This window comes from Oncorhynchus gorbuscha, unplaced genomic scaffold, assembly GCF_021184085.1.
Source record: "Oncorhynchus gorbuscha isolate QuinsamMale2020 ecotype Even-year unplaced genomic scaffold, OgorEven_v1.0 Un_scaffold_889, whole genome shotgun sequence".
NCBI classification, from domain to species: Eukaryota; Metazoa; Chordata; class Actinopteri; order Salmoniformes; family Salmonidae; genus Oncorhynchus; species Oncorhynchus gorbuscha.
The window spans coordinates 1-25,824 of record NW_025745864.1 but is presented as its reverse complement, the minus strand read 5'-3'; the positions used below and the strand labels follow the sequence as shown (position 1 = coordinate 25,824).

Here is a 25,824-nt window from a genome sequence, read left to right as displayed (position 1 = left end):
TAGAATCTTTCACCAATAAAAAAGTCGCTGGAGGGGTCTGAAAACTCGCTTAATATAAGTGACAAAGTTGCTAAATTGACAACGCTCAGAAGACAAGTGGGCAATTGTGGAAGTAAACCAAGAAGGCGCGATATATGCAAATGTTTCAGAATCGGATAAGTGGACTAGTCTCAAACTGCACTCACTCGGTGCGCTTAGCGAGATAAATCAAGCGCATCTATGGTTCAGTGACCGTAGATGAAAGTTGGGCTCCATCTGATCATTTCCAGTGGTAGATTTCAGCACCGTGCACCCACGTCGGGTGAACTGGGCCTGCTTGCGGGGACATAAATCGACTGTACAGTAGGAGGGACAACGTGACGTATTCGACACTTTCATTGGCCTATGCCGCCGTCAATCAAATATGCCTTCGTACTTCCGGTATGTATTGCGGGAAAGTTAATCTAGCGAGAATCATATTTAGTTGAGTGCACTACAAAATAGGCTATTTCTCATTCAATTTAAAATTAGCTCGTATATTAGAACCAGATGTCGAGAACATTAGAAGAGGTGCAGGCGACCATACAAATCGCCAAACTAAAAGAGAATGATTTGCAGAACACAATTCACTGTTTGACTTTTGGAGAAAGCGTCTCGTCCGGAGACTACTGCCTGATGGAGCTGGATGACACCCTCTGTAAACACATAGAAGCAGGAAAGAGGTGAAGTATCTGCATAGTTACAATGTAGCTAATTCAACATAAATACACAGTTAAGAGATGAAACACAGTTACGGTAATAGACGAAGCTAGTTATGTTAATGGCAATGTGGCGGTGGGTTGTCTCTCCTAAACATTCGCAGGTGACTGGTTGGTTTTACGCGAGATTTTGTTCTGAGTTCACGCGTTGGCAACCCACCTGGACTGTTCCCGGATGTCTGCAGGCATTTGCTCCAACACACCTGATTCTATGATTGATCTTCCCCATCAGGACCTTGATAAACTGAATCAGGTGTGTTGGACTGAAACACACCTGATTCCGGTTTAAGGAGTCTACCGTTACTCCGTTAGTCCAAGGACCTTACATGTTCTGTTTTAAAGGGCAAATTGGCTCCGGAAGCCAAAAACGGCCTAATACTCAAACTAAACGTGAATCGATTCACACTTGCAGTACAGTTATAGAAACATAAATCACTCTACTTTTCATATCACATTAAAAAAATAATTCCACAAAAACCGTACCGCAAGAGATGGGGGGTTAATGTATAGACTGAGCGTCATGTCTCTTATTTAAACTCCTCCTCCAGAATACCCCTTCATCCAATGACTCTGATGTGTGATGTAATGGAACTGAGTGTGATGGTCAAGGGCCACCCGCCTACTACGTCTATAGGAGAAGGGTTGTCCAGCCCTGGGGAAAACAACTCATACAGCTGTTGCCACTTTCTCTACACGTCAACATTAAAAACAGTCTGTTTTAATGTTGAGTCTCTCTCCACGTCAACGATCTCCACAATCTCTCCTTTATCCTTGTTCTCTACATGCAGCCTGGTTATCAGAGGAGACCAGGATGAGAGAGCTGTCCTGTGCAGTGAAGACAAGACTTATGACCTGAAGATAGCCGACACCTCAAACCTCCTGCTGTTAGTGCCTGGCTGCCTGACTCCAGATCAGCTGACGACTGACAACCAGGCCAGCTCTCAGCTGGTCCATTCACAGGTAGGAGGAGTTTAATCGACTATCTGAACACAAGTAATGTTTCTTGTGTGACAGCCATTTTGAAAATCACTGATCTGTTATTGACTGTCTGTACAGTAGATATCACGTTAACATGCTGACACACGCACACTAAATAGCTATAGACATTCTAACACAGTGAGGTCATTGTGATGTATTACATGTTTTTCTAATGCACTGTGTTCACCTACATTAGTGGTTCCCAAACTTTTTATAGTCCCCCGTGCCCCTTCAAACGTTCAACCTCCAGCTACGTACGTAAGCACCAGGGGCAGCACACTCTCAAATGTATTTTTTTGCTGTCATTGTAAGCCTGCCACACACACACATACGATACATTTATTAAACAAGAATGAGTGAGTTTTTGTCACAACCCGGCTCGTTGAAGTGACAAAGAGCTCTTATAGGACCAGGGCACTAATAATAATAATAATAATAATAATAATAATAAATAATTTTGCTCTTTGTTTAACCATCTTACATATAAAACCTTATTTGTTTATCGTAAATGGTGAATAACTCACCACAGGTTAATGAGCAGGGTCTGCTTGACAGGATGCACATAACTCTGCAATGTTGGGTTGTATTGGAGAGAGTCTCATTCTTAAATCATTTTCCACACACAGTCTGTGCCTGTATTTAGTTTTCATGACAGTGAGGGCTGTGAATCTACTCTCACATAGGTATGTGGTTGCAAAGGGCATCAGTGTCTTAACAGCTCGATTTGCCAAGGCAGGATACTCTGAGTGCAGCCCCATCCAGAACTCTGTCAGTGGCTTCTGATTTAAATAGAATTTATTCACAGAACCGCTTGTTGCAATTTATATGAGGCTGTTGTTCAGATATCGGTAAGTGGACTGGCAGTAGGGCATGAAAGGGATAACGTGTCAATACTTTGCCCCTTGATAACCAGAGCACTTCTGTATGTTGTAAAAGCGTTACATGGTCGCTGCCCAGATCATTTGCATAATGCAGAAAATACACAAGAGTTCAGGGGCCTTGCTTTAACAAAGTCAACCATTTTCACTGTATTGTCCAAAACATATTTCAAGCTGTCAGGCATTCCCTTGGCAGCAAGAGCCTCTCGGTGGATGCTGCAGTGGACCCAAGAGCCTCTCGGTGGATGCTGCAGTGAACCCAAGAGCCTCTCGGTGGATGCTGCAGTGAACCCAAGAGCCTCTCGGTGGATGCTGCAGTGAACCTAAGTGGCGTCGGGAGCAACTGCTTGCACGCGTGTTACCATTCCACTATGTCTCCCTGTCATGGTTTTTGCACTATCAGTACAGATACCAACACATCTTGACCACCAAAGTCCATTTGATGTCACAAAGCTGTCCAGTACTTTAAAAATATCCTCTCCTGTTGTCCTGGTTTCCAATGGTTTGCAGAATAGGATGTCTTCCTTAATTGACCCCCACCATAAACGTAACAGACATACCAGGAGCTGCGCTAGGCCACGTCTGTTGACTCATCCAGCTGTAACAGACATATACCAGGAGCTGTGCCAGGCCTGCCATGTCTGTTGACTCATCCAGCTGTAACAGACATATACCAGGAGCTGTGCCAGGCCTGCCATGTCTGTTGACTCATCCAGCTGTAATATATAGAAGTCACTGGCTCGTAGGTGAAACAGTAATTGTTTCAAAACATCTGCCAAGTCACTGATGCGTTGTGAAACAGTGTTGTTTAATGAAGGAATTGTCTGTATAGTTTTTTTGGGCCTTGTCCCAGCCATATCCACGGCAGCAGGAAGAAGGAAGTCCTCCACTATAGTATGGGCCTTGCCTGTCCTAGCTACTTGGTAGCAGGAAGAATGAACTCCTCCACAATAGTATGGGGTTGCCTGTCCTTGCCACTCAGTATCTCACCATATAAGAATCTTCTATCCTCTTCTTATTAATGGTATCTGTTGCTTTTATACATGTCTTACTACTCGAAAGTCGTCTTTATTCTCGTTCAAACTCCAGCGGCTTATTTTTCAAATGGTCTTGTTTCGTTTCTAGATGTCTGCACAAGACTGAAGGTTTCCTGTGAGAGAGTAACGGTTAATGTGATTGGATGAGTAACGGTTAATGTGATTGGATGAGTAACGGTTAATGTGATTGGATGAGTAACTGTTAATGTGATTGGATGAGTAACGGTTAATGTGATTGGATGAGTAACGGTTAATGTGATTGGATGAGTAACGGTTAATGTGATTGGATGAGTAACGGTTAATGTGATTGGATGAGTAACGGTTAATGTGATTGGATGAGTAACGGTTAATGTGATTGGATGAGTAACGGTTAATGTGATTGGATGAGTAACGGTTAATGTCATTGGATGAGTAACGGTTAATGTGATTGGATGTTAATGGTTTGACAAGGCTTCCTGTAATTGACATTGTTGTTATTTCACTGAACACTAGATGGTTTAATTTTATTTTTGGCAGTGAAACGGGGCTACTCAGGTGAGAGAGAAACTCACCCAAATTTATAAAAATTAAAAATGGACTGTTTGAAAATGTGAAGGGGGGGGGGGTACACTCGTTACCCCAGTTTGGGAGTACCTGACCCACATCAGTCAATGTTATCAACACTGTACGACCTTCCCCAAATGTTACACACCAATAATGCTCTCCAGTACCTACAGAATGTTGCAGTGTGAAAGAATATGCTGAAATGTATTCAGGACCTAAGACATGACCCTTTTCCCAACAGATTTGGGGCTTTTCTAACAGTTACTGGGAGTTGAGAAAGTGCCATCCCAAACTAAAGAAGCTGAAGAGACTTCTGATGGAGAATCTGTACGAGGGCCCAGGTATCAGTGGGCAGGAGGATGTCACTGAGGGGAAGGTAACTCTACTAGATTATATCCAGAGAGACTTCTGATGGAGAATCTGTACGAGGGCCCAGGTATAAGTGGGCAGGAGGATGTCACGGAGGGGAAGGTAACTCTACTAGATTATATCCAGAGAGACTTCTGATGGAGAATCTGTACGAGGGCCCAGGTATCAGTGGGCAGGAGGATGTCATGGAGGGGAATGTACTTATTAACTCTACTAGATTATATCCAGAGAGACTTCTGATGGAGAATCCGTACGAGGGCCCAGGTATCAGTGGGCAGGAGGATGTCACTGAGGGGAAGGTAACTACTAGATTATATCCAGAGAGACTTCTGATGGAGAATCTGTATGAGGGCCCAGGTATCAGTGGGCAGGAGGATGTCACGGAGGGGAAGGTACTTATTAACTCTACTAGATTATATCCAGAGAGACTTCTGATGGAGAATCCGTACGAGGGCCCAGGTATCAGTGGGCAGGAGGATGTCACGGAGGGGAAGGTACTTATTAACTCTACTAGATTATATCCAGAGAGACTTCTGATGGAGAATCCGTACGAGGGCCCAGGTATCAGTGGGCAGGAGGATGTCACTGAGGGGAAGGTAACTACTAGATTATATCCAGAGAGACTTCTGATGGAGAATCTGTACGAGGGCCCAGGTATCAGTGGGCAGGAGGATGTCACTGAGGGGAAGGTAACTCTACTAGATTATATCCAGAGAGACTTCTGATGGAGAATCTGTACGAGGGCCCAGGTATCAGTGGGCAGGAGGATGTCACGGAGGGGAAGGTACTTATTAACTCTACTAGATTATATCCAGAGAGACTTCTGATGGAGAATCTGTACGAGGGCCCAGGTATCAGTGGGCAGGAGGATGTCACGGAGGGGAAGGTACTTATTAACTCTACTAGATTATATCCAGAGAGACTTCTGATGGAGAATCTGTACGAGGGCCCAGGTATCAGTGGGCAGGAGGATGTCACGGAGGGGAAGGTACTTACTAACTCTACTAGATTATATCCAGAGAGACTTCTGATGGAGAATCTGTACGAGGGCCCAGGTATCAGTGGGCAGGAGGATGTCACTGAGGGGAAGGTACTTATTAACTCTACTAGATTATATCCAGAGAGACTTCTGATGGAGAATCTGTACGAGGGCCCAGGTATCAGTGGGCAGGAGGATGTCACTGAGGGGAAGGTACTTACTAACTCTACTAGATTATATCCAGAGAGACTTCTGATGGAGAATCTGTACGAGGGCCCAGGTATCAGTGGGCAGGAGGATGTCACTGAGGGGAAGGTACTTATTAACTCTACTAGATTATATCCAGAGAGACTTCTGATGGAGAATCTGTACGAGGGCCCAGGTATCAGTGGGCAGGAGGATGTCACTGAGGGGAAGGTACTTATTAACTCTACTAGATTATATCCAGAGAGACTTCTGATGGAGAATCTGTACGAGGGCCCAGGTATCAGTGGGCAGGAGGATATCACTGAGGGGAAGGTAACTCTACTAGATTATATCCAGAGAGACTTCTGATGGAGAATCTGTACGAGGGCCCAGGTATCAGTGGGTAGGAGGATGTCACGGAGGGGAAGGTACTTATTAACTCTACTAGATTATATCCAGAGAGACTTCTGATGGAGAATCTGTACGAGGGCCCAGGTATCAGTGGGCAGGAGGATGTCACGGAGGGGAAGGTACTTATTAACTCTACTAGATTATATCCAGAGAGACTTCTGATGGAGAATCTGTACGAGGGCCCAGGTATCAGTGGGCAGGAGGATGTCACTGAGGGGAAGGTACTTATTAACTCTACTAGATTATATCCAGAGAGACTTCTGATGGAGAATCTGTACGAGGGCCCAGGTATAAGTGGGCAGGAGGATGTCACTGAGGGGAAGGTAACTCTACTAGATTATATCCAGAGATTTCTGATGGAGAATCCGTATGAGGGCCCAGGTATCAGTGGGCAGGAGGATGTCACTGAGGGGAAGGTAACTCTACTAGATTATATCCAGAGAGACTTCTGATGGAGAATCTGTACGAGGGCCCAGGTATCAGTGGGCAGGAGGATGTCACTGAGGGGAAGGTAACTACTAGATTATATCCAGAGAGACTTCTGATGGAGAATCTGTACGAGGGCCCAGGTATCAGTGGGCAGGAGGATGTCACGGAGGGGAAGGTACTTACTAACTCTACTAGATTATATCCAGAGAGACTTCTGATGGAGAATCCGTACGAGGGCCCAGGTATCAGTGGGCAGGAGGATGTCACTGAGGGGAAGGTAACTACTAGATTATATCCAGAGAGACTTCTGATGGAGAATCTGTATGAGGGCCCAGGTATCAGTGGGCAGGAGGATGTCACGGAGGGGAAGGTAACTACTAGATTATATCCAGAGAGACTTCTGATGGAGAATCCGTACGAGGGCCCAGGTATCAGTGGGCAGGAGGATGTCACTGAGGGGAAGGTAACTACTAGATTATATCCAGAGAGACTTCTGATGGAGAATCTGTATGAGGGCCCAGGTATCAGTGGGCAGGAGGATGTCACGGAGGGGAAGGTAACTACTAGATTATATCCAGAGAGACTTCTGATGGAGAATCCGTACGAGGGCCCAGGTATAAGTGGGCAGGAGGATGTCACGGAGGGGAAGGTACTTATATCCAGAGAGACTCACAGTCCATTCATCTTAAGGTAGGACTGTCCCATTCATAGTCAGTACAACTTTTCCTCAGTCAAGCAACTATCAGCGAAGTTGGTTCCGCTAAGAAAAGACACGTGCAGGAAAGGCCAATACACGCTAGAACATCATCTCTCTTGTACACGGAGTAAATGTCTGCCTCTATGCTACCGTTCTCTGTTTTTACAACCTTTCCTTTTGGTGGTCCCGTGTGGCTCAGTTGGTAGAACATGGAGCTTCCAACGCCAGAGTTGTGGGTTCGATTCCCACGAGAGACCAGTACCAAAAAAAAGTATGGCAATTTATGCACTCAGTACTGTAAGTCGCTCTGGATAAGAGAGTCTGCTAAATGACTCAAATGTACACTATGGGAGACCTGCTTGATAAAACGTTTCCTTTTGGCAGTACACGATGGGAGACCTGCTTGATAAAACGTTTTCCTTTTGGCAGTACACGATGGGAGACCTGCTTGATAAAACGTTTCCTTTTGGCAGTACACGATGGGAGACCTGCTTGATAAAACGTTTCCTTTTGGCAGTACACTATGGGAGACCTGCTTGATAAAACGTTTCCTTTTGGCAGTACATTATGGGAGACCTGCTTGATAAAACGTTTCCTTTTGGCAGTACACTATGGGAGACCTGCTTGAAAGAATCCAAGCAAGTGAGGAGGAACTGGAGGCCCAACTACAGACTATTCATGCCTGTGAGGTCAACGGTAAGAATGATTCTCAAATGTTTATATTCTCACACTTTTTTCCCCCATTTAGATATGTGATCTACTGTATGTGGTTTGTGTCTATATACATGCTGGCCTTGGTGTGTCCACATGTATGAGGAGGTGTTTGTTTGTCCTCTGCTCTTCTCACATGTTCCCCTCTTGTGTATTCTAGGCTACTGGATGCTGTTGGATTTTGACTATGAGATGAAGCTACTGGGTCACATCACTCAGCTGGTGGACTCTGAGTCCTGGTCCTTCAGTAAAGTCCCTCTCCGTGTCAGCCTGGAGGAGTTAGGACGTCTGGAGCCACAGTAGGTGCAGTTTGGCAACGTTACGGCTGTCCCCTAGGGCGGCGCACAATTGGCCCCGTGTCGTGCCGGTTTGGCCGGTGTAGGCCGTCATTTTAAATAAGAATTTATTGTTAACTGACTTGCCTAGTTAAATACAATGACAAAGTGGAGAGCAGTTTGATGTAATACTTAGTCATCATGTTGTCAGCTCTGTCAAAGGCCACATTTGACTAAAGGCTCAGGACAACAAACATCTTTAAAATGTTCATTGAACCGAAGTGTGCGGAAGCTCTCTGTTGCATGTAATTGTCATGACAACATTAAAAAGTGTGCATGTGTGTGGGGTAGGGAACTAATGTATTTGTTTAATACTCATCCAAACCCCTTCTCCTGCCCAGGGAGATGATAGAGCATAGCTTGAACTGTTATGGAAGGCGCTACATGGACAACGGTGAGTCAGAAAGTACTGTACGTTTTTAATGTTTTGGTGTGTTGTAGAGTGACACACAGCCAAGTACCTCTTCCCTCATGCACTATTTTGGCTCTTCACAACTATTTAATTGATATTAAACAGAAATGAAAATGTCGTAATTTTTCAGATGAGGTGTTCTTTGCGCTGAACGAGGACAAGGTGTGCAGAGCCACAGCTCAGATGCTGCTGCAGAACGCAGCGAAGTTCAACCTGGCAGAGTTCCAGGAGGTGTGGCAGCAGAGTGTCCCAGACGGCATGGGGACTAGACTGGACCAGCTGAAGGTGAGGACTGGGGACTAGACTGGACCAGCTGGTGAGGACTGGGGACTAGACTGGACCAGCTGAAGGTGAGGACTGGGGACTAGACTGGACCAGCTGAAGGTGAGGACTGGGGACTAGACTGGACCAGCTGAAGGTGAGGACTGGGGACTAGACTGGACCAGCTGAAGGTGAGGACTGGGGACTAGACTGGACCAGCTGAAGGTGAGGACTGGGGACTAGACTGGACCAGCTGAAGGTGAGGACTGGGGACTAGACTGGACCAGCTGAAGGTGAGGACTGGGGACTAGACTGGACCAGCTGAAGGTGAGGACTGGGGACTAGACTGGCAGCTCAGAGGGATGGGCACTAGACTGGACCAGCTGAAGGTGAGGACTGGGGTCAGACTGGACCAGCTGAAGGTGGGGACTGGGGTCAGACTGGCAGCTCAGAGGGATGGGCACTAGACTGGACCAGCTGAAGGTGAGGACTGGGATCAGACTGGCAGCTCAGAGGGATGGGCACTAGACTGGACCAGCTGAAGGTGAGGACTGGGGACTAGACTGGACCAGCTGAAGGTGAGGACTGGGGACTAGACTGGACCAGCTGAAGGTGAGGACTTGGGGTCAGACTGGCAGCTCAGAGGGATGGCCACTAGACTGGACCAGCTGAAGGTGAGGACTGGGGTCAGACTGGCAGCTCAGAGGGATGGGCACTAGACTGGACCAGCTGAAGGTGAGGACTGGGGTCAGACTGGCAGCTCAGAGGGATGGGCACTAGACTGGACCAGCTGAAGGTGAGGATGGGGTCAGACTGGCAGCTCAGAGGGATGGGCACTAGACTGGACCAGCTGAAGGTGAGGACTGGGTCAGACTGGCAGCTCACAGACGGATGGGCACTAGACTGGACCAGCTGAAGGTGAGGACTGGGGTCAGACTGGCAGCTCAGAGGGATGGGCACTAGACTGGACCAGCTGAAGGTGAGGATGGGGTCAGACTGGCAGCTCAGAGGGATGGGCACTAGACTGGACCAGCTGAAGGTGAGGACTGGGTCAGACTGGCAGCTCACAGACGGATGGGCACTAGACTGGACCAGCTGAAGGTGAGGACTGGGCCAGTTTTCCAGATTGAACCTGGTCCAGAAAATGTAGGGAAAATGGCGTCGCATAACATCCAGAAAACAGTTGCTTTAAAATGAGGGATTTCGTGGCCAGTTTGAGGTCAGGATGTTTTTCTGCACACAGATTATGTATGTATGAACTACACATGGACACATCCAGCCCAACTCGGGAGGTTGATAAAATACTCACTAGTTAAAGTTCCAGAGCATGTCTTTAACCAACACTGGTTTTTACATGTGGACTATTCTCAGATTCTACAGCAAAATATCTCCTCATGGATGTTTAGGTTTTTAGGCATTATACAGCAGGTTTTATTTTAGCCTTAGAAATATGGGAATTACACATTTTTAAAGACGTGATGATTGTTGGCAGACATGATTACAGGATTATCCACATGGTTATGGGTTTCTATAGAGTCTAGCCCTTGTGGACCGCAGCTCCAAACCAGAGACCATATCTCTGCTGAGAGTGGAAGATCTTCCCGAGGACACACTGGAGAGATTCACCCACCTCTTCACCATGAGACAGAAGTGGACCGAGGAGGACATCACCCCTTACATACAGTGAGTAAAACTGAGCATCAGAATGACCGTTGTCTCTGTGCTGTACCATAATGACTATTAGAGATTTAGACTTGTGTGCCAGATGTTTGTCGTGTCAGACGCAGCCGGGTGGTGTCAGACGCAGCCGGGTGGTGTTGGTCCAACGGTCTTGTTTTATCTGGAAAGCTCTCTGTGTTAACAACGATTGAACCTCAATGATTTATTGTCATGCAGGGACTTGTGTGGAGAAAAGCAAACAACTGGAGCTCTTCTTACCAAATACGCTCGTTTGTCCACGCAAACGGAATGAAAGTCTTCAATTCAAGAAGGCTAGTGGCCACATGAAGACGATTGGAGATCTTAATTGACGAGCAAAGTTGTTTGGAATCAGTGTATTCTATTTGTAAAAATGTTGTAATAAAAATCTAATGTTTTTGTAATTATGACCCACTTTGTGTTTTTTCCACCCACCTATACTATATCTTATGCTTTATTCCTAATACCACAGTCACAATTTGATCATTTAGGGACCTCCAGTGGTAAGAGGCAGAAGAGCAGTGACAAGAAGGCTTTTCAAATAAAATGTGTTTACATTTCTAAAACCACACACAAATTATCCAACCCAATATTTTGCTGTTGGAAACAAGGTTAGGATAAAATATAAACAAAAAGCACCATAAATGATTCTCCTAAATGTAAATAAATAAATAAATTGTGCTGGAGGGGCCCAGGGGTCGAAGGTTGGTCAAAAGGCCACACCTGTCAGGTGGATGGATTATCTCGGCAAAGGAGAAATGCTCACTGAGAGGGATGTAAACAAATGTGTGTACAACAGTTGAGAGAAATCAGCTTTTTGTGCATCTGGAACTTTTCTGAGATCTTTTATTTCAGCTCATGAAACATGTGACCAACATTTCATATGTTACGTTTATATTTTAAAGTATTCAGATCCATTGACTTTTTGCACATTATTTTAACAAATGTAATCCATCTACACACTACCCCATAATGACAAAACATTTTTTTGTTAGTTTTATCAAATGTATTAGTGTATTAAATAGAACTGAAATACCTTTTTAAAGTATTTTCAGACCTTTTGCTATGAGACTTGAAATTGAGCTCCAGTGCATCCTGTTTCCATTGATCATCCTTGAGATGTTTCCTCAACTTGATTGGAGTCCACCGGTGCCAAGTTCAATTGATTGGACATGATTTGGAAAGGCCCACACCTGTCTATATAAGGTCCTACAGTTGACAGTGCACGTCAGAGCAAAAACCAAGCCATCCGGTCAAAGGATTTGCCAATAGAGCTCTGAGACAGGATTGTGTCGAGGCACAGATCTTGGGAAGGGTACCAAAACATTTCTGCAGCATTGAAGGCCCCCAAGAACACAGTGGCCTCCATCATTCTGAAATGGAAGACGTTTGGAACCACCAAGACTCTTCCTAGAGCTGGATGCCTGGCCAAACTGAGAAATCGGGGGAGAAGGGTCTTGGTCGTGGAGGTGACCAAGAACCCGATGGTCACTTTGACAGAGCTGTAGAGATGGGAGAAACTTTTAGAAGGACAACCATCTCTGCAGCTCTCCACCAATCAGCCCTTCATGGTAGAGTTGCCAGAAGGAAGCCACTCCTCAGTAAAAGGCACATGACAGCCAGCTTGGAGTTTGCCAAAAGGCAAACTATCAGACTATGAGAAACAAGATTCTCTGGTCTGATGAAATCAAGACTGAACTTTGGCCAGAATGCTAAGCATCACGTCTGGAGGAAACCTGTCACCATCCCTACGGTGAATCATGGTGGTGGCAGCATCAGGCTGTGGGAATGTTTTTCAGCAGCAGGGACTGGGATCAAGGCAAAGATGAACGGAGCAAAGTACAGAGATCCTTGATGAAAACCTGCTCAGGACCTCAGACTGGGGTGACTATTCACCTTCCAATGCAGGAGTGGCTTCTGGACAAGTATCTGAATGTCCTTGAGTGGGCCAGCCAGAACCTGATCGAACATCTCTGGAGAGACCTGAAAATAGCTGTGCAGCAACGCTCCCCATCCAGAGCTTGAGAGGATCTGCAGAGAAGTCGCTCTGGATAAGAGCGTCTGCTAAATGACTTAAATGTAAATGTAAATGTAAGAATGGGAGAAACTCCTCAAATACAAGTGTGCCAAGCTTCTAGCGTTACACCCAAGAGGACTCGATGCTGTAATCGCTGCCAAAGGTGCTTCAACAAAGTACTGAGTAAAGGGTCTGAATACTAATGTAAATGTGATCAGTTTGACATTTTTAATAAATTAGCAAACATTTCTTAAAACCTATTTTTGCTTTGTCATTACGGGGTATTGTGTGTAGATTGAGGGGGGGGGGAACTATTTAATACATTTTAGAATAAGGATGTAACATAATATGGGTAAAGTGAAGGGGTCTGTATATTAGAGTTGGCTTTAGAGGCACTTATAAAGGGGTCTGTATATTAGAGTTGGCTTTAGAGGCACTTATAAAGGGGTCTGTATATTAGAGTTGCCTTTAGAGGCACTTATAAAGGGGTCTGTATATTAGAGTTGCCTTTAGAGGCACTTATAAAGGGGTCTGTATATTAGAGTTGCCTTTAGAGGCACTTATAAAGGGGTCTGTATATTAGAGTTGGCTTTAGAGGCACTTATAAAGGGGTCTGTATATTAGAGTTGGCTTTAGAGGCACTTATAAAGGGGTCTGTATATTAGAGTTGGCTTTAGAGGCACTTATAAAGGGGTCTGTATATTAGAGTTGCCTTTAGAGGCACTTATAAAGGGGTCTGTATATTAGAGTTGCCTTTAGAGGCACTTATAAAGGGGTCTGTATATTAGAGTTGGCTTTAGAGGCACTTATAAAGGGGTCTGTATATTAGAGTTGGCTTTAGAGGCACTTATAAAGGGGTCTGTATATTAGAGTTGCCTTTAGAGGCACTTATAAAGGGGTCTGTATATTAGAGTTGCCTTTAGAGGCACTTATAAAGGGGTCTGTATATTAGAGTTGCCTTTAGAGGCACTTATAAAGGGGTCTGTATATTAGAGTTGGCTTTAGAGGCACTTATAAAGGGGTCTGTATATTAGAGTTGGCTTTAGAGGCACTTATAAAGGGGTCTGTATATTAGAGTTGCCTTTAGAGGCACTTATAAAGGGTTCTGTATATTAGAGTTGCCTTTAGAGGCACTTATAAAGGGGGTCTGTATATTAGAGTTGCCTTTAGAGGCACTTATAAAGGGGTCTGTATATTAGAGTTGCCTTTAGAGGCACTTATAAAGGGGTCTGTATATTAGAGTTGCCTTTAGAGGCACTTATAAAGGGGTCTGTATATTAGAGTTGCCTTTAGAGGCACTTATAAAGGGGTCTGTATATTAGAGTTGCCTTAGAGGCACTTATAAAGGGGTCTGTATATTAGAGTTGCCTTTAGAGGCACTTATAAAGGGGTCTGTATATTAGAGTTGCCTTTAGAGGCACTTATAAAGGGGTCTGTATATTAGAGTTTGCTTTAGAGGCACTTATAAAGTCCACAAGCAACATAGAACACGCCCCGTGACCCCTCGGCCAATCGGAGCAATGAAAGATGAGACTTGGAGCCCCCCAGACCCCTCTGCCAATCAGAGCAATAAAAGATTAGACTTTTAGGCACCCCCAGACTTCTCCGCCAATCAGAGCAATGAAAGATGAGACTTGGAGCCCCCCAGACTTCTCCGCCAATCAGAACATCCATAGCTTACACTTGACATTGGACCCTTGCCAAGTCCAATCCCTACACCTACCATGTGCAGGAGGAGTGAGTGGAGCGCCCCCTAGTGTCAAACAGAATGTACACTTTGAAATTGGACTTGAATATGGTCAGTCCAAGACTACATTGATGTCAAATCCAATTGTATTGGTCACATACACATGTTTAGCAGATGTTATTGCAGGTGTAGCGTAATGCTTGTGTTTCTAGCTCCAACAGTGCAGTAATATATAACAATTTCACAACAATTCACACAAATCTAAAGTAAAGGAATGGAATTAAGAATATATAAATATTTGGGCGAGCAATATCAGAGAGGCATAGACTAAATACAGTTCAATAGAATACAGTATATATATATATGAGATGAGATGAGTCATGGAAAATATGTAAACATTATGAAAGTGACTGGTATTCTGTTATTAAAGTGGCCAGTGATTTGCTCCCTCTGCTGTTTCCTGAAGTCCACAATCTCCTTTGTTTTCTTGACATTTAGTGACAGGTTATTTTCCTGACACCACACTCTGAGGGCCCTCACCTCCTCCCTGTAGGCCGTCTCGTCATTGTTGGTAATCAGGCCTACTACTGTTGTGTCGTCTGCAAACTTGATGATTGAGTTGGAGGCGTGCGTGGCCACCCAGTTATGGGTGAACAGGGGGTACAGGAGGCGGTTGACCACGCACCCTTGTGGGGCCCCTGTGTTGAGGATCAGCGAAGTGGAGGTGTTGTTTCCTACCTTCACCACCTGGGGGCGGCCCGTCAGGAAGTCTAGGACCCAGTTGCACTGGGTGAGGTTCAGACCCAGGGCCCAGAGTTTAATGATGAGCTTGGAGGGTACTATGGTGTTGAATGCTGAGCTGCAGTCAATGAACAGCATTCTCACATAGGTATTCCTCTTGTCCAGATGGGACAGGGCAGTGTGCATTGTGATGGTGATTGCATCGTCTGTGGACCTGTTGGGGAGGTATGCAAACTGAAGTGGGTCTAGGGTGTCAGGTAAGGTAGAGGTGATATGATCCTTGAGGTTAAGCAAAGGCCTGGATGTGACATCCAAAAGCCCATTTTTCCATCCATTCCCATATCTGTTTAATGTTAAAGTCGAAAATGGCTCTACAAGTCCAAACCTAACCTTAACCATTTTAAATGTCAAATTCAATGGGTTTGGCTATATCGTTAATATTCATGAAAACACAACATTTATGTTTGGTCTTAATTTAAGGTTAGGATTAGGTATAAGGTTCTAAATCTAATTTTAAGAAGTTACAAACAAGTAACCTCGTGATTAGAGCGTTGGACTAGTAACCGAAAGGTTGCAAGATCTATTCCCGAGCTGACAAGGTAAAAAATCTGTCATTCTGAACAAGGCATAACTGTTCCTAGGCTGTCATTGAAAATAAGTATTTGTTCTTAACTGACTTGCCTGGTTAAATAAAGATACAATTAAAATAAATGTAAAAGTTAAATTGTCGAAATAGGCGGGGTTTACGATTTTTGTGTATTTGGTATGTAGTGACGACCGCTCAACAATCACAACACTTCGATGAGTAAAGTGTAATGGAGTTACACTCCAGTCCAGCTGGTGGCGGTAATGCGCCTTTTGGTTGTCAACCGTCATTTTAAAATCACAAAACATGAAGAAGAAGAACTTTGAGCTGTGGCTCAGACGGGAAGGATATAGTTTAATGTTTTTGGAGCTCAACATTGACAAAAAAAAATGCTCATTTGAAACCGAAATGATTCTTGCAAAGCTGAATGATAGTCTTTGGTAGCGTGCATATCTGGGAAAGGTGTTTGAGACACTGATAGCATTGCACAGACAGCCGGCGGGGAAGAATGGCTGGAAGTGTTGTGTTAACTGGCTAACGTTAGCACTAGCTAGCTAAATCCCCACATTCGCTACGCATGAACTCATTGCATTGGGATTTATTACGACTGGAAACATATATATATTATTTTTTGTGGATACAGGAAGAACCTTCCAGTCCACACGACCATCGCGTCAAACCCGTAGTTCACGAACATGATCAAATTCATATACCGTATCAATGCATGAAGTGAAGATGAACAGGAAGAAGGACAAGGGATTTGAGAGCCCGCGGCCTTTTAAATTATAAGTCTTTTCTATTACCTTTGGCTTAGTTAGCTTTGTCCACAAGTTATTACTTGGCACAGTATATAATACTGTAGCGCCGTTATTCCTCATTGTGTTAACCTGTTATGTCTTGTTTATTCCCACACGACTCACCAGGTTGTCTGCATCAACAACATCAACTTTCAAAGGAAGTCTGTGATTGTAAGTATAATCGTAGTAAATATATTCCTTAACTATATTTCCCCCAAGTACCCGCAATAAAATGCTAGTTATATCCCTGTTGTATCTGTAGAAACTAGCCACATGACTGAGAACCAAACATGTTTCTACTTCGAGACATTGAAAACAACAGTATAAATATGTGTAGTCTTAGTCATTTGGCCGTGTAGAACCAGTCTAGTTTCTCATCCAGGTCAACGGACACACCCCTCTATTTGACAGGGCTTTGTGGAGCTGACCATCTTCCCAACTGTGGTCAACCTGAACCGGATCAAACTCAACAGCAAGCAGTGCAGGATCTACAGGGTCCGAGTCAACGACCTCGAAGCACCATTCATTTACAATGACCCTACTCTAGAGGTCTGCCACCACGAGTCCAAGCAGTAAGTCCTCATACACACACGGTCAGGTATTCATAACTCTCCATGAAGGAAACAGAAAACAACAGTACATCTCCATCCTCCAGTACATCTCCATCCTCCAGTACATCTCCATCCTCCAGTACATCTCCATCCTCCAGTACATCTCCATCCTCCAGTACATCTCCATCCTCCAGTACATCTCCATCCTCCAGTACATCTCCATCCTCCAGTACATCTCCATCCTCCAGTACATCTCTATGCTCCAGTACATCTCCATCCTCCAGTACATCTCCATCCTCCAGTACATCTCCATCCTCCAGTACATCTCCATCCTCCAGTACATCTCCATCCTCCAGTACATCTCTATCCTCCAGTACATCTCCATCCTCCAGTACATCTCCATCCTCCAGTACATCTCTATCCTCCAGTACATCTCCATCCTCCAGTACATCTCCATCCTCCAGTACATCTCCATCCTCCAGTACATCTCCATCCTCCAGTACATCTCCATCCTCCAGTACATCTCCATCCTCCAGTACATCTCCATCCTCCAGTACATCTCTATCCTCCAGTACATCTCCATCCTCCAGTACATCTCCATCCTCCAGTACATCTCTATCCTCCAGTACATCTCCATCCTCCAGTACATCTCCATCCTCCAGTACATCTCCATCCTCCAGTACATCTCCATCCTCCAGTACATCTCCATCCTCCAGTACATCTCTATCCTCCAGTACATCTCTATCCTCCAGTACATCTCCATCCTCCAGTACATCTCCATCCTCCAGTACATCTCCATCCTCCAGTACATCTCTATCCTCCAGTACATCTCCATCCTCCAGTACATCTCCATCCTCCAGTACATCTCCATCCTCCAGTACATCTCCATCCTCCAGTACATCTCTATGCTCCAGTACATCTCTATCCTCCAGTACATCTCCATCCTCCAGTACATCTCCATCCTCCAGTACATCTCCACCAGTACATCTCCATCCACCAGTACATCTCTATCCTCCAGTACATCTCTATCCTCCAGTACATCTCTATCCTCCAGTACATCTCCACCAATACATCTCCATCCTCCAGTACATCTCCACCAGTACATCTCTATCCTCCAGTACATCTCTATCCTCCAGTACATCTCCACCAGTACATCTCCATCCTCCAGTACATCTCCATCCTCCAGTACATCTCCATCCTCCAGTACATCTCCATCCTCCAGTACATCTCCATCCTCCAGTACATTTCCATCCTCCAGTACATCTCCATCCTCCAGTACATCTCCATCCTCCAGTACATCTCCATCCTCCAGTACATCTCTATCCTCCAGTACATCTCTATGCTCCAGTACATCTCTATGCTCCAGTACATCTCTATCCTCCAGTACATCGCTATCCTCCAGTACATCTCTATCCTCCAGTACATCTCTATGCTCCAGTACATCTCTATCCTCCAGTACATCTCTATCCTCCAGTACATCTCCATCCTCCAGTACATCTCCATCCTCCAGTACATCTCCATCCTCCAGTACATCTCTATCCTCCAGTACATCTCTATCCTCCAGTACATCTCTATCCTCCAGTACATCTCTATCCTCCAGTACATCTCTATCCTCCAGTACATCGCTATCCTCCAGTACATCTCTATGCTCCAGTACATCTCCATCCTCCAGTACATCTCCATCCTCCAGTACATCTCCATCCTCCAGTACATCTCTATCCTCCAGTACATCTCTATCCTCCAGTACATCTCCATCCTCCAGTACATCTCCATCCTCCAGTACATCTCCATCCTCCAGTACATCTCCATCCTCCAGTACATCTCCATCCTCCAGTACATCTCTATCCTCCAGTACATCTCTATCCTCCAGTACATCTCTATCCTCCAGTACATCTCTATCCTCCAGTACATCTCTATCCTCCAGTACATCTCTATCTTCCAGTACATCTCTATCTTCCAGTACATCTCTATCTTCCAGTACATCTCTATCTTCCAGTACATCTCTATCTTCCAGTACATCTCTATCTTCCAGTACATCTCTATCTTCCAGTACATCTCTATCTTCCAGTACATCTCTATCTTCCAGTACATCTCTATCTTCCAGTACATCTCTATCTTCCAGTACATCTCTATCCTCCAGTACATCTCTATCCTCCAGTACATCTCTATCCTCCAGTACATCTCTATCCTCCAGTACATCTCAATCCTCCAGTACATCTCCATCCTCAGTACATCTCTATCCTCCAGTACATCTCTATCCTCCAGTACATCTCTATCCTCCAGTACATCTCTATCCTCCAGTACATCTCTATCCTCCAGTACATCTCTATCCTCCAGTACATCTCTATCCTCCAGTACATCTCTATCCTCCAGTACATCTCTATCCTCCAGTACATCTCTATCCTCCAGTACATCTCCATCCTCCAATATTATCCTTGGTTCCTTTTGATGTTTTCACAAGAAACGAAGACTGGTACATGTGGTTGTTTTATCTACCTTAGTGGAAGGCAGACTAAGTTGCTCTGGATAAGAGTTCCTGCTGAATGACATAAATGTGTGTAAAGTCGAGTGAGGAGGACAGGAGGAACCAAGGAGAAGACTTGAGATTCACCCCCTTGTATTACACAACTACTTTCAGAACACTGACCTGCAGTAAGTCCTCACCTCCTCTCTGCCCTGTCCCTTGCAGGAGGAACCTGAACTATTTCTCCAGTGCCTACACAGCAGCAGTCAGTGCTGTGGACCCAGATGCAGGACACGGCGAGCTGGTCATCAAAGTCCCCTCGGAGCTGTGGAAGCAAGGAGACGGTACATACAGGACCTCGTCTTGTTCCAGTCAAATGTTGTCTCTGAATTGGGTTCATCTACGTTATGACCTTCTTTGGTGAATGACTGACCTCCGTTGCATCGGACTTGAGTCTTGCGTCTTGAGTCTTGCGTCTTGAGTCTTGGGACGTGAGTCTTGGGACGTGAGTCTTGGGACGTGAGTCTTGGGACGTGAGTCTTGGGACGTGAGTCTTGGGACGTGAGTCTTGGGACGTGAGTCTTGGGACGTGAGTCTTGGGACGTGAGTCTTGGGACGTGAGTCTTGGGACGTGAGTCTTGGGACTTGAGTCTTGGGACTTGAGTCTTGGGACTTGAGTCTTGGGACTTGAGTCTTGGGACTTGAGTCTTGGGACTTGAGTCTTGGGACTTGGGACTTGAGTCTTGGGACTTGGGGCTTGAGTCTTGGGACTTGAGTCTTGGGACTTGGGACTTGAGTCTTGGGGCTTGGGACTTGGGGCTTGAGTCTTGGGACTTGGGGCTTGAGTCTTGGGACTTGAGTCTTGGGACTTGGGACTTGGGGCTTGAGTCTTGGGACTTGAGTCTTGGGACTTGGGGCTTGGGACTTGAGTCTTGAGTCTTGGGACTTGAGACTCGATTCTGTAGTTTGAATATAAAGGTTCAAGGCTTATTCTGATAGCCCGGTTGCTTTAAGGAAGCTTTAAAGTATTGTTTATGTATAATTGAACTTAGTGCCCTGTAAATAAATGACTGTTTCTATGTCTTCAGAGATGAATGTGCTGAAGGTGTACATAGAGTTCTCTCTGGACCAGCCTAAAGGAGGCCTTCACTTTGTGGTGCCTGACGTAGAGGGGAGCATGGCTGAGAGAGGAGCACACGTCTTCTCCTTCGGATACCAGAACTCCACAAGGTGGGAAGGGAGACATTGATTGGTGTCATATTGAGATGGCTGGCCTAGTGTCTCTCTCTGTCATTCTCTCTCTCTCTTTCTCTCTCTCTCTTTCTCTCTCTCTTTCTCCTCTCCTCTTTCTCTCTGTCATTCTCTCTCTTCTCTTTCTCTCTCTCTTTCTCCTCTCTCTTCTCTTTCTCTCTGTCATTCTCTCTCTCTTTCTCTCTCTTTCTCCTCTCTTCTCTTTCTCTCTCTCTTTCTCCTCTCTCTTCTCTTTCTCTCTGTCATTCTCTCTCCCTATTCTCTGTCTCTGTCATTCTCTCTCTCTTTTCTTTCTCTCTCTCTTTCTCCTCTCTCTTCTCTTTCTCTCTGTCATTCTCTCTCCCTCTTCTCTGTCTCTGTCATTCTCTCTCTCCTGTTCTCTGTCTCTGTCATTCTCTCTCCCTCTTCTCTGTCTCTGTCATTCTCTCTCCCTCTTCTCTGTCTCTGTCATTCTCTCTCCCTCTTCTCTGTCTCTGTCATTCTCTCTCCCTGTTCTCTGTCTCTGTCATTCTCTCTCCCTGTTCTCTGTCTCTGTCATTCTCTCTCCCTGTTCTCTGTCTCTGTCATTCTCTCTCCCTGTTCTCTGTCTCTTGGTTGTTCTCTTCTCTGTCTCTGTCATTCTCTCTCCCTCTTCTCTGTCTCTGTCATTCTCTCTCCCTGTTCTCTGTCTCTGTCATTCTCTCTCCCTCTTCTCTGTCTCTGTCATTCTCTCTCCCTCTTCTCTGTCTCTGTCATTCTCTCTCCCTCTTCTCTGTCTCTGTCATTCTCTCTCCCTCTTCTCTGTCTCTGTCATTCTCTCTCCCTGTTCTCTGTCTCTGTCATTCTCTCTCTCCCTGTTCTCTGTCTCTGTCATTCTCTCTCCCTGTTCTCTGTCTCTGTCATTCTCTCTCCCTGTTCTCTGTCTCTGTCATTCTCTCTCCCTGTTCTCTGTCTCTGTCATTCTCTCTCCCTGTTCTCTGTCTCTGTCATTCTCTCTCCCTGTTCTCTGTCTCTGTCATTCTCTCTCCCTGTTCTCTGTCTCTTGGTTGTTCTCTTCTCTTTCTCTCTGTCATTCTCTCTACTCTCTCTCTTTCTCTCTGTCATTCTCTCTCTCTCCTCTTTCTCTCTGTCATTCTCTCTACTCTCTCTCTTTCTCTCTGTCATTCTCTCTCTCTCCTCTTTCTCTCTGTCATTCTCTCTACTCTCTCTCTTTCTTTCCCTCTCATTCTCCTCTATGTAATACTATCAGATATGTTGTCACAAGCCTCATCCTTCTTGCTCCTTGACTACCTACACTCTTGTCCACCGGTCTTCCTCTCCCAGGTTCTGGTTCCCCTGTGTGGACTCGTACTCTGAGCTGTGCACCTGGAAGCTGGAATTCACAGTGGATGCCTCTATGGTAGCTGTGTCCTGTGGGGACTTGGTAGAGACTGTCTATACCCATGACATGAGGAAGAAGACCTTCCACTACGTCCTCCCCATCCCCACCGCCGCCTCCAACATCTCACTGTCTGTCGGGCCCTTTGAGATCCTGGTCGACCCCTACATGCATGAGGTACTGTGTGTGTGGAAAAGCATTGCATAGAAACCCAGCATTACCCATCACAATGGATTTATGTAGACGCCTGTAGTGTAGTGTGTCCTGAAAGGAGAATGGATTTAGTAGAAGCCAGTAGGGTGTTCTGAATGGAATTAGGAGAAGCCAGTAGGGTGTTCTGAAAGGAGAATGGATTTAGTAGAAGCCAGTAGGGTGTTCTGAATGGATTTAGTAGAAGCCAGTAGGGTGTTCTGAATGGATTTAGTAGAAGCCTGTAGTGTGTTCTGAATGGATTTAGTAGAAGCCAGTAGGGTGTTCTGAATGGATTTAGTAGAAGCCAGTAGGGTGTTCTGAAAGGAGAATGGATTTAGTAGAAGCCAGTAGGGTGTTCTGAATGGATTTAGTAGAAGCCAGTAGGGTGTTCTGAATGGATTTAGTAGAAGCCAGTAGGGTGTTCTGAATGGATTTTGTAGAAGCCAGTAGGGTGTTCTGAATGGATTTAGTAGAAGCCAGTAGGGTGTTCTGAATGGATTTAGTCGAAGCCAGTAGGGTGTTCTGAATGGATTTAGTCGAAGCCAGTAGGGTGTTCTGAATGGATTTAGTAGAAGCCAGTAGGGTGTTCTGAATGGATTTAGTAGAAGCCAGTAGGGTGTTCTGAATGGATTTAGTAGAAGCCAGTAGGGTGTTCTGAATGGATTTAGTAGAAGCCAGTAGGGTGTTCTGAATGGATTTAGTAGAAGCCAGTAGGGTGTTCTGAATGGAGAATGGATTTAGTAGAAGCCAGTAGGGCGTTCTGAATGGATTTAGTAGAGGCCAGTAGGGTGTTCTGAATGGATTTAGTAGAGGCCAGTAGGGTGTTCTGAATGGATTTAGTAGAAGCCAGTAGGGTGTTCTGAATGGATTTAGTCGAAGCCAGTAGGGTGTTCTGAATGGAGAATGGATTTAGTAGAAGCCATGGATTTAGTAGAGCTCGTCGGTAACCTAGGAGCTCGTCGGTAACCTAGGAGCTCGTCGGTAACCTAGGAGCTCGTCGGTAACCTAGGAGCTCGTCGTTGTTATTTGGATTTGTTTCCTAAGAACAGCGTGGTAACTGAGAGATTATTGAAATTATATTTCATCATCGTATTCAGTACCAGGCATAAATTGAGCAAAGCTTTGGCATAGCTGAGAGCGTCTCAGAGGGAACCTCTGTAGTGTTGCTGCGTTGACACCTGTTTAAAGATATTTTCCCCTTTTCCCAGGTCACCCACTTCTGCTTACCCCAGCTCCTGCCCCTGTTGAAACACTCCATGTCCTACCTGCATGAGATCTTTGAGTTCTACGAGGAGATCCTGACCTGTCGATATCCTTACTCCTGCTTCAAGACTGTGTTTGTGGACGAGGCCTACGTCCAGGTGTCTTCCTACGCGTCGATGAGCATCTTCAGGTGGCTACAGTCTCTTGTGTCTAGTCCTGATGCTGTTCTTTATGTGGCTTTACTCTCCCATCAACAACACATTTTTACTTTGGAACGATGTTTCACAACGTTTGGATATTTACATTGTATTGTGGAAACTTTTCACTGTTTGTTTTGAACTTTTTACATTTTCCACGAGTTTGTCACTGAAATTATTTTGATTAGGAGGTCCAATTAAATTCAGATTTATTACGTCAATATTTACTCTGTTAAGACCTGCACCTCAGGTGCTTTTGCAGTTTCCCTCGGTGACAAAGAACAGCTCTCCTCAACCATTCACTTCTCGCTTTCCCTTTTCATAATGCTGACTTGTTTTGGCACAAGTCAAACTGAACATGGTTTTTCTTCTCCCTTACCCCCTCTCGCTTATCCCTCTCTCTCTCTCTTGCCTGTCTCTCTCTCTTCCCCTCTCCCTTATCCGTCTCTCTCCCTTGCCCGTCTCTCTCTCTGTCTCTCTCTGTCTGTCTCTCTGTCTGTCTGTCTCTCTGTCTGTCTCTCTCTCTCTCTCTCTGCCTCTCTCTTCCTCTCTCCTCTCAGTACTAATCTGCTCCACAGTGCCATGATCATAGACCAGACTCCCCTGACCAGACAGTGTTTAGCTCAGGCCCTGGCCCAGCAGTTCTTTGGCTGCTTCATCTCCAGGATGTCCTGGTGAGTAACGTACTGAGTAATACCTGACGGAATATAGTGGAGTGGTGGAGCGGCCTACAGATACCACACACACACACACACTCTCTCACACACACACACACACACACACGTCAAACGTAAGAAGCACTCCTGATTCAACCTAGGAGCTCGTCGGTAACCTAGGAGCTCGTCGGTAACCTTGGAGCTCGTCGGTAACCTAGGAGCTCGTCGGTGGCCTAGGAGCTCGTCGGTAACCTAGGAGCTTGTCTGTGGCCTTGGAGCTCGTCGGTAACCTAGGAGCTCGTCGGTGGCCTAGGAGCTCGTCGGTGACCTAGAAGCTCGTCGGTGGCCTTGGAGCTCGGCGGTGGCCTAGGAGCTCGGCGGTGGCCTAGGAGCTCGTCTGTGGCCTTGGAGCTCGTCTGTGGCCTTGGAGCTCGGCGGTGGCCTAGGAGCTCGGCGGTGGCCTAGGAGCTCGTCTGTGGCCTTGGAGCTCGTCGGTAACCTAGGAGCTCGTCGGTGGCCTAGGAGCTCGTCGGTGACCGAGGAGCTCGTCAGTGTTACTTGGATTTGTTTCCTAAGAACAGCGTGGTAACCGGGTTCTTATCCAGATTTTTAGAAGTCTGGTACAGAGAGATTATTGAAATGATATTTCATCATCGTATTCGGTACCTTGGCATAAATTGAGCAAAGCTTTGGCATAGCTGAGAGTGTCTCAGTATGATGAATCTGTGTATGTGTTTGGCAACGTGTCTACAGCTGGGGGGGGCGGGGGATAGGGGGGCTCTTGGCAAAAGTGCTCTTGCTGTCAGTTAGGGAGGCTGAGGTTTCACGACGTCTTCAAAGGATCACTGCAAACAATGGACCCCCCTGTCTCATTAAGTGTTTCAAACTGAGTCAGATGTGGAAGCTCCACTTAGTCTTATTTCATTGTTCTTGTAGAAAAAGCCCCAGTTGTGTAAGACCTCGGAGAAGTCGAACAGGCCTTTCTCTTTTTGATATGAAAGACCCGTCACCTGCTTGCAATTCATCTTGTGGTGTCATTTATTTTCAAGCCTGTTAATTGAAGTCAGATTGTTTTCTGAAACTGCGCTCGTATCCAGCTTGTAAAGAGAGGTTTAGCACTTTCTGTGTTACAGATTTTCACATGATTTCATCTCATTACATGAAGCTACGGCCAGTATTCATTAAATTAGTCTGAGTTAAAACCACCATGGTTGAAGAAAGTATATTGTTTCTCTCTCTCTCTCTCTCTGTGTGTGTGTGTGTGTGTGTGTGTGTGTGTGTGTGTGTGTGTGTGTGTGTGTGTGTGTGTGTGTGTGTGTGTGTGTGTGTGTGTGTGTGTGTGTGCAATAAAAGGTACGTTAGTAAATGCCAAACGGGTTAAAATGAAGTCATTGTGTGTCGTCTGGCCGATCGCCTTACCTGTTGTCTGGTCTGTGTTCTGTAGGGCTGATGAGTGGGTGCTGA

The 25,824-nt window shown here is 45.6% G+C and overlaps 3 protein-coding genes and 1 pseudogene across 7 annotated transcripts in view; 3 read left to right on the top strand and 1 right to left on the bottom strand.

Moving 5' to 3' along the window:
- LOC124020723 (DEP domain-containing mTOR-interacting protein-like) overlaps positions 1 to 294 on the bottom strand; it is an 82,554-nt gene extending 82,260 nt beyond the window's left edge. Inside the window, exon 1 of the mRNA XM_046335972.1 lies at positions 186 to 294. The gene's annotated coding sequence lies outside the window, so the exon portion shown is untranslated. The remainder of the gene's footprint in view (positions 1 to 185) is intronic.
- Positions 295 to 498: 204 nt separating this feature from the next.
- On the top strand, positions 499 to 10,970 carry LOC124020720 (annotated as a pseudogene).
- LOC124020719 lies at positions 4,762 to 6,461 on the top strand. 5 transcript variants are annotated; one of them, XR_006836134.1, is made up of 3 exons: positions 4,762 to 5,056; positions 5,245 to 6,237; positions 6,442 to 6,461. XR_006836134.1 is itself a non-coding variant. In XM_046335965.1 (2 exons), exons 1-2 carry the CDS (start codon positions 4,782 to 4,784, stop codon positions 6,074 to 6,076), a joined length of 1,107 nt encoding a protein of 368 aa, XP_046191921.1. In that variant the 5' UTR covers positions 4,762 to 4,781; the 3' UTR covers positions 6,077 to 6,405. The 5 variants fall into 5 exon arrangements, 4 of the variants coding, with proteins under 4 accessions (XP_046191921.1, XP_046191923.1, XP_046191924.1 ...); XM_046335965.1 differs by lacking the exon at positions 6,442 to 6,461 and having other exon boundaries at positions 5,245 to 6,405; XM_046335967.1 differs by lacking the exon at positions 6,442 to 6,461 and having other exon boundaries at positions 4,892 to 5,138; positions 5,232 to 6,405.
- A 5,050-nt stretch (positions 10,971 to 16,020) lies between the features above and the next one.
- On the top strand, positions 16,021 to 25,817 carry LOC124020726 (transcription initiation factor TFIID subunit 2-like; the record flags this gene model as incomplete). The annotated part of the gene is made up of 9 exons (XM_046335977.1): positions 16,021 to 16,477; positions 16,606 to 16,660; positions 16,901 to 17,061; positions 19,730 to 19,848; positions 20,593 to 20,734; positions 22,058 to 22,289; positions 23,513 to 23,697; positions 24,265 to 24,378; positions 25,805 to 25,817. Coding segments are annotated over exons 1-9 (1,086 nt in total), but the record flags the coding sequence as incomplete, so codon positions are not given.
- Between the last annotated feature and the right edge of the window lie 7 nt (positions 25,818 to 25,824).

Coding starts and splice junctions, on each gene's coding strand:
- LOC124020719 (XM_046335965.1), top strand. CDS start 4,782: ATGGAGAATCCGTACGAGGGCCCAGGTATCAGTGGGCAGGAGGATGTC. Junction 5,057..5,244: donor GTACTTATTAACTCTACTAG/ATTATATCCAGA, acceptor TAACTCTACTAG/ATTATATCCAGAGAGACTTC.